Raw genomic sequence first — 12,726 nt, 5'->3', positions numbered from 1 at the left:
ACTCCATTCTGATTCTACGCAAGTAATGATTTTTAATTCTCAGTGAGTTTATGAGCCCTTGAATCTTACACATGAGTGGAGTCTGAAGAGTACAGAGGAAATGATACCTTGGGTTTGGAGGGCTTTGACAGCCAGAAAGACACATTTGAGAGGCCTCTCCTTCTGACACTTAACACCTCACTTCACAGACTGTGGCCTCTCCTAACACCCCAGAAATGTGACACCAATCAATATGGTCACATTCTAATTGGTATTATCCTGCTAAATCTGAGCTTTCCACTCTGTACTGATGGATTCTTCCCATAGTGATTGCTCTATATCTGGGAACTGGTATTTAATTAAAATAACAAGGACTTAGTCTCTACCCTTGCCCTGAAAGTTGGCATCTTATTCAGAAATAGCAAACCCCACTCATTCCAGCCATAATCCTCTCACCAACAACTAAGCTCATTTTGCCATGCACCATAACATTTCCCCTGCCCCAAGCAATGCTTGAAAAACCCCTCTCCTCCTATTGCCCGCAAATCATCACCAAGTTATTTTAAATCCTTTTGTATTAACACATTTAACTATGTTCAGATAATCAAAATAACTATACATAAATATAGCACTAAACAAAAACCTTCATTACTTACTAAATAGACAGGTTGTGAATATAGCTTAGAAAAAACTTAATGTGAATAAGCAAAACTGATGTTTTCACAGATGTTGTCGCCAAGACTTACAGCTTCTCTAACCAGATATAAGACATTAATATAAGCCATTGTTATAATATAAAACACAATTTGTATATTATCCAGTGAATTTTTTTAAACTTTTTAGAGACAGTTTTCACAAAGTTAACACTAAAATGTAGAATTGAAGAACTAAAAATTGTAAGATATTCCAAATTTAGTTAGGAAGAAATTGAAAATCTATAGTTAAAGATGTACTTTTCTAAAGCTTATTCCTCTCCTTTTAAGGTCACAAACATCACATTTTCTTTCTTCTCCAGTAGTCTCATGTCTAGCTTCTAGAAAGCAGTGCTCTTTACATAGCTGTTACCTAGTTTATTTTCTAATTTGCATCCAAAATCATACTCCTTAAAATGTTTCATCTTCCATCTCTCCTACTCTGCCTTTCACAAACTGGTAAGCAAGGTTTCTGAACCACAGAATGATCAGTTCTATGAGTCAACTAAAAGGTCATGCCAAAAATTTAGCTATCAATGGATCAATACAAGGATGTAGTAAATGGTAAGCTACAGAAAATGATTTCAAGTTCAACTTTTTCAATCAGAGACTTAAATCAAGCATGTGTGACTGGGAGGCATAAAGAAGTAGATAACATGCAGGAAATAAAAAGAACCACCATCAGAGTGAAAATTAAGTCCATAGCATGCAGAACTTTTTGACATTAACAATATGAATTCAAGAGGACTGCTGTGGTAGGCTGAATAAAGGCCCCCTAAGACAAATATGCTACTTTATATGGCAAAAGGGACTTTTGCAAATATGATTAATGATCTTAAATATTTTTTTTAATATTTATTTATTTGGCTGCACTAGGTCTTAGTTGCAGCATGTGGAATCTAGTTCCCTGACCAGGGATAGAACCCGGGACCCCTACTTTGGGAGCGTGGAGTCTTAATCACTGGTCCACCAGGGAAGCCCCTGATAAATGATCTTGAGATGGGGAAATTAGCCTGGATTATCCAGGTGGGCATAATGATGCAATCACAAGCATCCTTAGAGAGGTGGAGAGAGCTATCACTACAGAAGAGAAGGCAATGAGATGATGGAAGTAGAGACTGGAATGATGGGGCCACAAGCCAAATAATACCAGCAGCCACCAGCAACTGAAAGAGGCAAGGAACAAATTTCCCCTGGAGCCTCCAGAAAGAGACGGGAACTTAATTTTAGCCCGGTAAAACTTATTTTGAGCTTCTGGCCTCAAGAACTGTAAGAGAATAAAGTTGTATTGCTTGAAGACACTAAGTCTGTGGTAATTTACTACAGCAGACACTGAAAACTAATATCATCACTAATATGGTTCTCAACAATCAGAATCCAAGATCTGCATTTTTTTTGTAAAGTGTTTTTTCTTTTTTAAAAAAATATTTATTTGGCTGCACCGGGTGTTAGTTGCAGCATGTGGTATCTAGTTTCCTGACCAGGGATCGAACCCGGGCCCCCTACATTGGGAGCACAGAGTCTTAACCGCTGGACCAGCAGGGAAGTCCCTGTGAAATGTTTAAAAATATAAAAGCACCAAATATTTTTTAAGTGATTTAAATATTAATCCAAATCAAGGCAAGAACAATTTCTCTCTATAAATATACACCACGTTTTAAAACACGATGACATTTTTTAGGGGAGTTAAATAAGGATTTACCCTCAGAAAAGATTCTATTGAATTTCTGGAATTTGGTGAAGGGGCTATCTCATTGCTAGTGCAATAATGACCGTACCCAGTGTTTCCTCTTCTCTGGGGTTGCCTTGTTCCTTGGACTCCCCTCAATCTATCTCTGAGGGAGGTAGGGGAAATAGGAGCGCAAAATCCTATCATTCCTACTTCATTTAACCCCTTTTAGAACAAGGTATAAAGCATTTTTGTTGTTGTTTTTACAGAAACTAACATTTTCTTCTAGACACTAATAAGGAAAACCAAAAATATTAAAATCAGCAAATGCTTACAAAGATGTAGAAAATTCTTTTACATAAAGTATCATATTAAATGAGACTGTTTCTTTGACATTGTTACAAAAAAAGGCAGAGAAAATCCTATTATCTGTGACAAACTACAATTTTTAAGAGAAGATTTATGATTGTTATACAAGATACAGATGGCTTTCATGAGGTCCACTCAAAATAAAGTGGTAAGTACACTATTTATGGAATTATAAACTGCTTTTACCAAGGTTTATAGCAGAAATCCAGATCAGGATAAAATGCTGATTTCATTTAAAATGAATAAATATTTTACTAATTTTTGAATGGTGATGCTGTAATTAATCATGGACTCAATATCTGACATAACATTTGACATATTATCTTCATGGATATAAGTTCAGGATGTCAGTTGTATTTCGCTTTTGGAAATTTGGGTTATTATGAAAACTCAGTATTCTCTTTGCTTAATTACAATAGGTTCTCACACTTGATATAAAGTGTTGTGTACTATAAAAAGAAATGTAAATAGCAGAAAAAAATCAAATAAATGAAGTACTGTAATTAGATTCTTAGCCCAGAGAAAATATCCATGCATCCCCAAATGTTAAGAGTGAGGCTACTAATTAAATCTTTTAGATGAGTAATCTAACCCTCTAGTGAATTCACTTGGTAGTTATCTGGTTTTATAATGTACCCTACACTAATAATGCATATTTTTTCAGAAAAAATATTTGGGTGTTTTGACAACCTCAAATAAATTGCTAAACATGTTGTACCAATACATCCATAGTGTCTGCTTAGTGAACAATTAGCTGTATTCAAAAAACGAAAATCTTTCATGCCTAGCATGGAAGAACTATACCAAGAAACCTTTAGTACATTCAAGAAGTAGCTAAAAAATGAAGTATACAAAATGTAGCATTTAACTGTGCAATAAAATTATAGGAAGACTTTAGGAAAAAATAGGGTAAAGTACCCAGGGAAAAATTAATTAGTTCTATTACAACGAATTTGACATCAGTCAGTAAATGTGTTTGAGACCATAATACAGTTCTCGCTAACAATGCAATTAATCATAGATTTAAAATTTTATGCTGATATTAAAAGTATTAACTCGTTAAAAATTTAGGGAACTCCCTGACAGTCCAGTGGCTGGGACTCTGAGCTTTCACTGTCAAGGGTCTGGGTTCAGTCCCAGGTTGGGGAACTAAGATCCCACAGGCTGGGTGGAACAGCCAAAAAATAAAAAAATATATATATATATAACTGAGAAATTTGTTTCTAGAAATACAAATTTAACACCTCAAGTCAGAGAAAAGAAAATGTACACACACAAAAGAACTATAATACCCATGGGAACATAAATTATTAAAAATTAGCTACTTTCCCAGATATGATGGGGGAAAAAGAATGAGTCAACTATATGAGTCAAAATAATTTTATAAAAAGAAAATGTTAACTTTTGGATCTATACTGGGTAATCCAAACAAAAAGTGGAGCCTAACTTCCTTACTGCACAGAACTGTGAGTTTTCTATTCCCCCCTTCTTAGAACACTTACTTCATAAATCAGTGGTTTGCCAGGCTCATCAGTTTTTTTAATACCACCTAAGTACATACGTGTATATTTTCAAAATTCTGTAATCAGTATTAAAGAAAAACAGTAACTGTTTCATTTAGGTCTTACCTAATGAAGTGAGTCAACTTTACAGTGCAAGAGTATGAATGAGATATCAATATGAATACAAAAGCAAGACTACAAACTGATGTTTTCTTTGGGGGATTTTTTTTTTTATGATCAATTCCAAACACACAGTACAGGGAAGATGGAATGAGTAGGAAAAAAATCATATTTCATTTCCCTAGTAACACCGAGTTATATTATTCAAAATATGTTTCAAAACATCTAGCCAGATCACCAATCCCAGCCACTGCCTTAGTTCAAATGTTCACTAAGAAAATAGTCAAGCAACAGAAATCCATTGTGAGACTTTGCCTAGAGAGAACAGCAACATTACTATATATAATTTATTAACTTAGTAGTTTAGTCTCTCAATATTTAGCAAGTTTGTGTAAAAATTACTATTCCCACTGGTTCATAGTAACATTAATATAAATGCATCATTTCAAAGTCAATATTCCTTTCACTGTGAACATAAAACTTCTTAAAAGTTAGTTATGGGTTGGGGTAATGACTGGCTGCTGGGATAGCATTGTTCAAAGCCAAATATACTGGCAGGATTGGAAGGCATAAATATATATACAAACTCTCAGGATGCTACTGTTTTCCACATTTTTGCTGTACATTCTTGTCTCATAATATGGTATAAATTATTTCCTCCAATTTGAAAAAAAATCAAGATGACTACATTTTAATCTTCATTTGAAAATAACCCATTCAAATGAAAGAAGTTCGTTTGTTAATTCTGTTCAAAAGATGGATTTAAATATTTTCTTCACTACATGTACAATTTTTTTTTACCCTTAGTGCCTGTTACAACCAGTTTGGCAATTAAGACCTCCAGTGCTTTTGTAAAAAATTGCATTCAGTAGGTAAGATTGTAAAATCTACAGCTGAATCCTTCTTAAGACACTGAATTATAACAAAGTCCAAAAAATGTATGAGCATTCAGCAATACCTTTGGAACCTGTGAATTATTGCAAAAAATCTTACATGTGCATATAATTCAAACATAAACTTTGTGGGGAAGGGGTGTAAAATAAATACTACAATATTTTTCAACTCTATTTAAGTGCTGCCTAGATGGTTAGAAGAAAAGATTAATATTACTAATAGTAAGAGTCAAACTATTTTAAAGACTGTTCTCCAAGTAGTTAGAACAATTTCACAAAGCAAAGATAAGCACGAGCCTATGCCAGTATATTTTTTCCTGTAGTGTAATTGCTAATATGAGGTAAAATCTGTAAGCAATTAATACAAATATAAATAGGTATAAGCCACCACTAAATCACAGTCTGGTGAAAAGCTTCTCAGCTAATGTACTCTGGGGAGAGAATTAAGGGAAATGAAGAGAAGGGAAGGACAGGGCAGGTTTCCAGTGGGAACATCAATTACACACTTTTATCATTATCATCTTGTATGTAACAGTCCACTGAACAGAAAGATAAATCCTTTCCAAGTATGCTGGTCTAGAATATACTTTATGTAGCATAGTAAGATTATTTAAGTATTCCTAATGCTTCATTTGCATTTATATTTGGACATACACATAATCATATATGTATATCAAAAAGTATAAACAGAATTTAAAAACATTTTTATCTCACTTTGGAAAACTTAACAGTTAAGACTGAACTATGTGCTACAGAATTTTCTAGAATATCTAAACTCAGGTATAAAACCAAAGGAAAACATTACTATCTCTTTAGTAAATGGCTTGTGTGAAACCTCAAGCTCACTCATCTTTTTCATAGATGTGTTTACTTGATGAGGATTGTGATCCAATGATTGTTTAGCAGCAATTTTACCAAACTGTAAATTCTTTTATTAACGGGCATTATAAACAGATAATACTAATCTTATTTAAAAACCATGAGTGCCACACCAGTGAATATACAGCTCATGAATAACTTAAAAAGTATTTCCCATTTTAAACGGCAACACTCAGCATACAAAAACCTATACTAAACAAAGAAGCTATAATATGGATACATGATTGATGTGTCTAAAATGATATATATACAGTACATAATTAATGTTAATTATGTGATCAGTACATTTTTTTCTATATGATTCCCTTCATGCTTCACTTTCCCCAGAAACTGAATTCTGAACTTCTTCTTCTAAAATTGGTACAATCAGGTTATCCTTGGACATCAAATTATATTTCATCACAAATTTAGTAAACCGATGACACAAAAATGTTTCATTCTGTAGAGAGGGAAAAAAAATATGTCATTTCAATTTACTACTCAAAACCAAATAAATGAGACATAATATCAACATTTATTATTGTCATTCTGATAAGAACATATCAGGACAATTAGTGAAATATACTTACTTCATATTCATCAAATATCTGCCGGTGATGAAAATAAGCATGTGAAAATATTCTGTAAATCCTACGGCATACTGATCCTAGTTTTGCTACAGATGATTCCTTTATGCTAACCCTAGAAATAGAAAAGAAATCATAGATTTATAGAGCTGGACAGATCTTAGGAACAATATAGTCCAATCTTCTCAATTCACAAGTGCAGAAACTGACACCAGAGAAAGTAAGTGACCAGTCCAGGTCACAGCACTAGTAAGTGGCAAGGGCAGGACTAACACCCCTGTTCTTCACTCCCGGGGCAGTGCTCTTTCTACCTAACCACACTGCCCAAGAAATTCAGTACTATAGTTCTGAAACTTTGCTAAAGTTTAATGCAATTAAAACAAATCCTGACAAAACAAAACTTACTAAAATGTATGTTTATGACATTAACACTCTGTCCACTAGAGCTAACTAAAACTACTGAAAGAACTATTGTTTTATTCTACAGAACTCAATTCTTTTTCGTGTGTGTGTGAGAAATAAAAACTGCCTACATATTTCTGATTTTTTAAAAAATGTACATAGGATACCAAGGCAAAAACCGTTATTTTTTACCTATTTTATATGAGCCCTTTGAAGTTAGTGATATTGGGGAAAAGTCTCCAAATCTATCCACCTGGTAACAAATATCTTAATAGAATAAAAGGCCAGTCACAAACCTCACCAATAATATATTACAGTATGCACAGGCTTCCTCTCAGATCTTAAAAATCTGAAGGCAAGGATAAGGACTCCTTCAAAAATAAGCAGTCCCAACAGAGAAAAGACTGGTGGTTGCCAAGGGGGAGGAGAGTAGGAGAGGGATGGATTGGGAGTTTGGGATTAGCAGATGCAAACTGGTATATATAGAATGGATAAACAACAAGGTCCTACTGTATAGCACAGTGAACTATATTCAATATCCTGTGATAAACCATAATGGAAAAGAATATGAAAAAGAATGTATATATATGTATAAATGAGTCACTTTGCTGTACAGCAGTAATTAATACAACATTGTAAATCAACTATACAATTAAAAAAATACTCTGGAAATACATAGAACATACTTAGAAAAAAAAAATATAAGCAGTCCAACTTAGGAAAGTCTGCTCTTTAGGCATGCTAAGAGGATGCCTCTCTCTACCACAGAGATTCAAGCAAGCAAGCGTGTAAATATCCCAACTCTAAAGCATGAAGGGAGAGCCCTGGAAAATGATGCACAGCAGCAGGAACTGAACTGGCCTGTGAGATTCAGGAGCTGAGTCCTGATGCCTTTAGTTTAACCACAATCTTAATTTCAAAACTTGAATAATTCTGAACAAGCCAAATATATAATAGGTTAAAAAAAAAACGGTTTAAAGAATACAATGTATTAACAAGCAAACTAGTTTTAGTTTTAAAAACAGCAATCTTTAAAATTAAATTCAAAAAGTTTAGCACCATGTTTAAAAGTTTTGTTTACCTGCTGGGAAAATATTTATTGCTATTCAGAAGACATGCAGCACCATCAAGTGTGTGTCTAGTATAGTCTATAGCAGGACACTATAAAAGAAAGGATATAAAAATGCATCAACAAAGAGCTCTACCTCTAAAATTAGGTATATTTATTACCTAGGCATCTTATTCCAAAAACCCTGAGCATAGTCTAAGAAAAAGTTCCTTACAATATCAGAATGACTGTAAAATTCAATATTATGTCAATAAATAAGGCTTTATTATCCCCTTCAACTATAATACCTGGCTTCTAGAAAATAAGTGAATCAGTCCCCTAATTTCTCACTCTAGATATTGTATCTAGAAGAAAACAATGCTTAGAGCTGGGAAGAACACCTGATTATCTAATCTAACCCTCTGGCTTTACAAATGATGAAACTGAGGCTGATCAGTTTGCAGCATATTCACAGGTTTCTTGCCAGATCTTAAAAGTCTATAGGCAAAGATAAGGAATACTTCAAAAAACAAGCAGTCCAACTTAGGAAAGTCTGCTTTTTAGGCATGCTGTCTAAGAGGAGGCTGACTCTGTAACGACAGAGATTCAAGTAAGCAAGCATGCAAATATCCCAACCCTGAAGCATGAGAGGGAGAACCCCTGAAGAATGATGCACAGCAACAGGGACTACCCTTGACTATTGGTCAATGACTTATGCAAGATGACACAGTTAGGAAGAAGGACTTAAAAACCATAACCCAGATACACTGATTCCTAGTCCACTGATTTTTTTTTTTTAAGCAAGCATCTGCCTTTTTAAATTTAATTAATTAATTAATTAATTAATTAATTAATTTTTGGCTGTGTTGGGTCTTCGTTTCTGTGCGAGGGCTTTCTCTAGTTGTGGCGAGCGGGGGCCACTCTTCATCGTGGTGCGCAGGCCTCTCACTGTCGTGGCCTCTCTTGTTGCGGAGCACAGGCTCCAGTTGCACAGGCTCAGTAGTTGTGGCTCATGGGTCTAGTTGCTCCGCGGCATGTGGGATCCTCCCAGACCAGGGCTCGAACCCGTGTACCTTGCATTAGCAGGCAGATTCTCAACCACTGCACCACCAGGGAAGCCCTAGTCCACTGATTTATACTTAACCAAGTGGCCAAGCAGCCTCCTTCACTTCACAAATACCTCCAGAGATCACTGCCTCCTTACATCTTAAAAAGCATGCCTTGGGGCTTCCCTGGTTGGCGCAGTGGTTGAGAGTCTGCCTGCTAATGTGGGGGACACGGGTTCGAGCCCTGGTCTGGGAGGATCCCACATGCCGTGGAGCAACTACGCCCGTGAGCCACAATTACTGAGCCTGCGCATCTGGAGCCTGTGCTCTGCAACGGGAGAGGCCGCAATGGTGAGAGGCCCGCGCACCGCGATGAGGAGTGGCCCCTGCTTGCCGCAACTAGAGGAAGCCCTCACACAGAAACGAAGACCCAACATAGCAATCAATCAATCAATCTGTAAAAAAAAAAAAAAAAAAAAAGCATGCCTTATTATGTTGCTGGTACCCTGTTACCAATCTAGCAGCTCTCTCAAAAATTTTCTTCCTTTGCAATTTAATATGAAATCTGAAGTATCTTTATATTTTAATAAACCTGTCTTACCCTATTTCATTTATCAGAAACAATGAAACCTATTTGTCTCATGGCAAATCAGCAAACCTATTAAAGGAAAACTAAAACTGTAAAGTAATTCTCCTCATTCAGTTCTTCTGAGGGCAGAGAGGGAGAAGCATCAAAAGAAAGGAAGACTGAGAATGAACCAGGGAACCAAGAAGGAAAAAATAAACTAGAGAAAGAAATAAAAATGACTCTAGTTCTACCCAGTAATTAGAATATTTTTCAATTGTTGAGAATGAAACTGGTATTTAAAAATGCAGTAACTACTAAATATGGCTTAGTATAGTACATGGCAAATACATAAAGATTATCTAAACCAAAAAAAACAAAAAGTATTTTTCTAACTATACATCCACAGGAATTTACAGCTAGTAGATTCATTGCCTAAAATAGGAACATGAGCAGTATTTACTGAAAAAAGTATCTTTCTCCATATATATGATTACAGGTGACTTGGTCAAAAACAAATATCCCAAGTCACTGTGTTTCTCATTCACATTGGTCATTTGGGTGTACCATGGGACACTTTTACAACCTTTAATTCAGCATGGAAATATAATGCAAGCTACATATTTAATTTAAAAATTTCTAGGGACTTCCCTGGTGGCGCAGTGGTTAAGAATCTGCCTGCCAATGCAGGAGACACAGGTTCGAGCCCAGGTCCGGGAAGATCCCACATGCCGTGGAGCAACTAAGCCCATGCGCCACAACTACTGAGCCTGCGCTCTACAGCCCGTGAGCCACAACTACTGAGCCTGCGTGCCACAACTACTGCAGCCCGCATGCCTAGAGCCTGTGCTCCGCAACAAAGAGAAGCCACCGCAATGAGAAGTCCGCACACTGCAACAAAGAGCAGCCCCCGCTCCCGCAACTAGAGAAAGCCCACATGCAGCAACGAAGACCCAACACAGCCAATAAATAAATAAATAAATTTATTAAAAAAAAAAAATTCTAGTATCCACATTAAAAGTAAAAAGAAGAAAAAAAAAGTAAAAAGAAACAGGTGAAATTAATTTAAATGATGTATTTTATTTAACTCCATATATATAGCCAAAATTATCATTTTAACATATAATTGATATGAAAATTGCTAATGGGTCTTTGTGGGGTATTTTTAAATTAGATATAATTCACATAAGGGACTTCCCTGGTGGTCCAGTGGGTAAGACTCTGCACTCCCAATGCAGGGGGCCCGGGGTCAACCCCTGGTCAGGGAACTAGATCCCGCATGCATGCCACAACTGAGAGTTCACATGCTGCAACTAAGACGTCCTCATGCCACAACTAAGAAGTCTGCATGCTGCAACTAAGACCCAGCACAGTCTAAATAAATAAATAGTATATTTTTTAAAAAAAGACATAATTCACATAACAAAAAATTTCTCTTTTAAAGTGTAAAATTCAGTAGTTTTTAGTATATTCAGAAAACTGTGCAACCATTATCAACTACATTCCAGATCATTTTCATCACCCCCAAAAGAAACCCAGTACTAGTTAGCAGTCACTTCTCCTTCTCCCTTCCCCCTAATCCTAAACAACAACTAATCTACTTTTTTTCTTCTTTGAATTTACCTATTCTGGATATTTCCTAAAAAATGGAATAGAATGTGGGCTTTTGTGTCACTCAGCGTGTTTTCAAGGCTCATCAATAGTGCAGCATGAATTAGTACTTCATTACTTTCTTTTCTTAATTCAAAACCTTTTTGACTTTGTTTTTAATATATATAAAATATGTTTCTCCCTCTATAGAATTCATTCTTTTTTAAGGTTAAATAATAATCCGTTGTATGCATATACCATGTTGTTTATTTACTCATCAGTTGATGGAAACTTGGTTGTTTCCATTTTTGGTTATTGTGAATAATGTGACTGTGACCATTAGTACACAAGTGTTGTGTGGATATATGTTCTCATTTCTTCTGGGTGTGTACCTAGGAGTAGAACTGATAAGTCATACAGTAACTCTACACTTATTATTTTGAGGAACTTTCAAACTGTTTTCCAAAATGGCTACAGTATTTTACATACCCATCAGCATGTATAAGGGTTCCACTTTCTCCACATCCTGGCCAACACTTGTTATTATTTGTCTTTTTATATTTTAGTCATTCTAGTGGGTGAAGTGTATGCCATTGTAGGGGTGTGTCTTTTTTTTCCATTAAAAAACAATTGTGGTAAAATATAAAATTTGCCATTTTTAAATGTACAATTCAGTGGCATTAATTACATTCACCATTGTGCAACCATCTACACTATCTGTTTTCATCCAAAGGTTTTTCATCATCCCAAACAGAAACTATAACCATTAAGCGATAACTTCCCCACATTCCCAACCCCCAGACCCTGGCAACCTCTAAACTACTTTCAGTCTCTATGAATTTGCCCTTTCTAGATATTTCATACAAGTGAAATCATACAATAACTGTCCTTCTCTGTCTGGCTTATTTTACTCAGCATAATGTCCTCAAAGTTCATTCATGTTGTAGCATGTATCAGAACTTCACTCCCTTTATGGCTGAATAATATTCCATGGTATATATATATACACCACATTTTGTTTATCCATTCTCACTGTGGTTTTGATATGCATTTAACCTAATGACTAATGATGCTGAGCACCTTTCATGTGCTCATTGACCATTTGTATATCTTCTTTGGAGAAACATCCATTCAAATCCTTTGCTCATTTTAGGGACTTCCCTTGCAGGCCAGTCATTAGGACTCGGTACTTTCACTGCCGTGAGCCCGGATTCAATCCCTGGTCGGGGAACTGAGATTCCACAAGCCATGTTGCGCGGCCAGGAAAAAAAAACCCTTTGCTCATTTTAAAATTAGGTTGCCTTTTAGCTGTTTCATAATAGTTCTGGATACTAGACCCTTATCAGAGATATGATTTACAAAAATATTTTCTCTCATTATGTACACTGTCTTTTCACTTTCTTGAC

The 12,726-nt window shown here is 35.6% G+C and overlaps 1 protein-coding gene across 2 annotated transcripts in view; it reads right to left on the bottom strand.

Annotated features, from left to right (window-relative positions):
* Window positions 1-4,417: 4,417 nt before the first annotated feature.
* The window catches only part of LOC103002701 (MOB-like protein phocein), a 44,380-nt gene continuing 36,071 nt past the window's right edge, over window positions 4,418-12,726 (bottom strand). For both annotated transcript variants that reach the window (XM_057551914.1, XM_057551913.1), the window contains 3 exons: window positions 8,153-8,232; window positions 6,673-6,784; window positions 4,418-6,542 (listed from right to left, as the gene is read on the bottom strand). In XM_057551914.1, coding sequence (XP_057407897.1) covers window positions 6,411-6,542; window positions 6,673-6,784; window positions 8,153-8,232 — 324 coding nt within the window. In that variant the 3' untranslated portion in view covers window positions 4,418-6,410. The remainder of the gene's footprint in view (window positions 6,543-6,672; window positions 6,785-8,152; window positions 8,233-12,726) is intronic.

Source organism: Balaenoptera acutorostrata, chromosome 8 (genome assembly GCF_949987535.1).
Source record: "Balaenoptera acutorostrata chromosome 8, mBalAcu1.1, whole genome shotgun sequence".
In the NCBI taxonomy this organism is placed as follows: Eukaryota; Metazoa; Chordata; class Mammalia; order Artiodactyla; family Balaenopteridae; genus Balaenoptera; species Balaenoptera acutorostrata.
The sequence above is the reverse complement of the archived record's forward strand: the minus strand, read 5'-3'. Positions and strand labels throughout refer to the sequence as shown.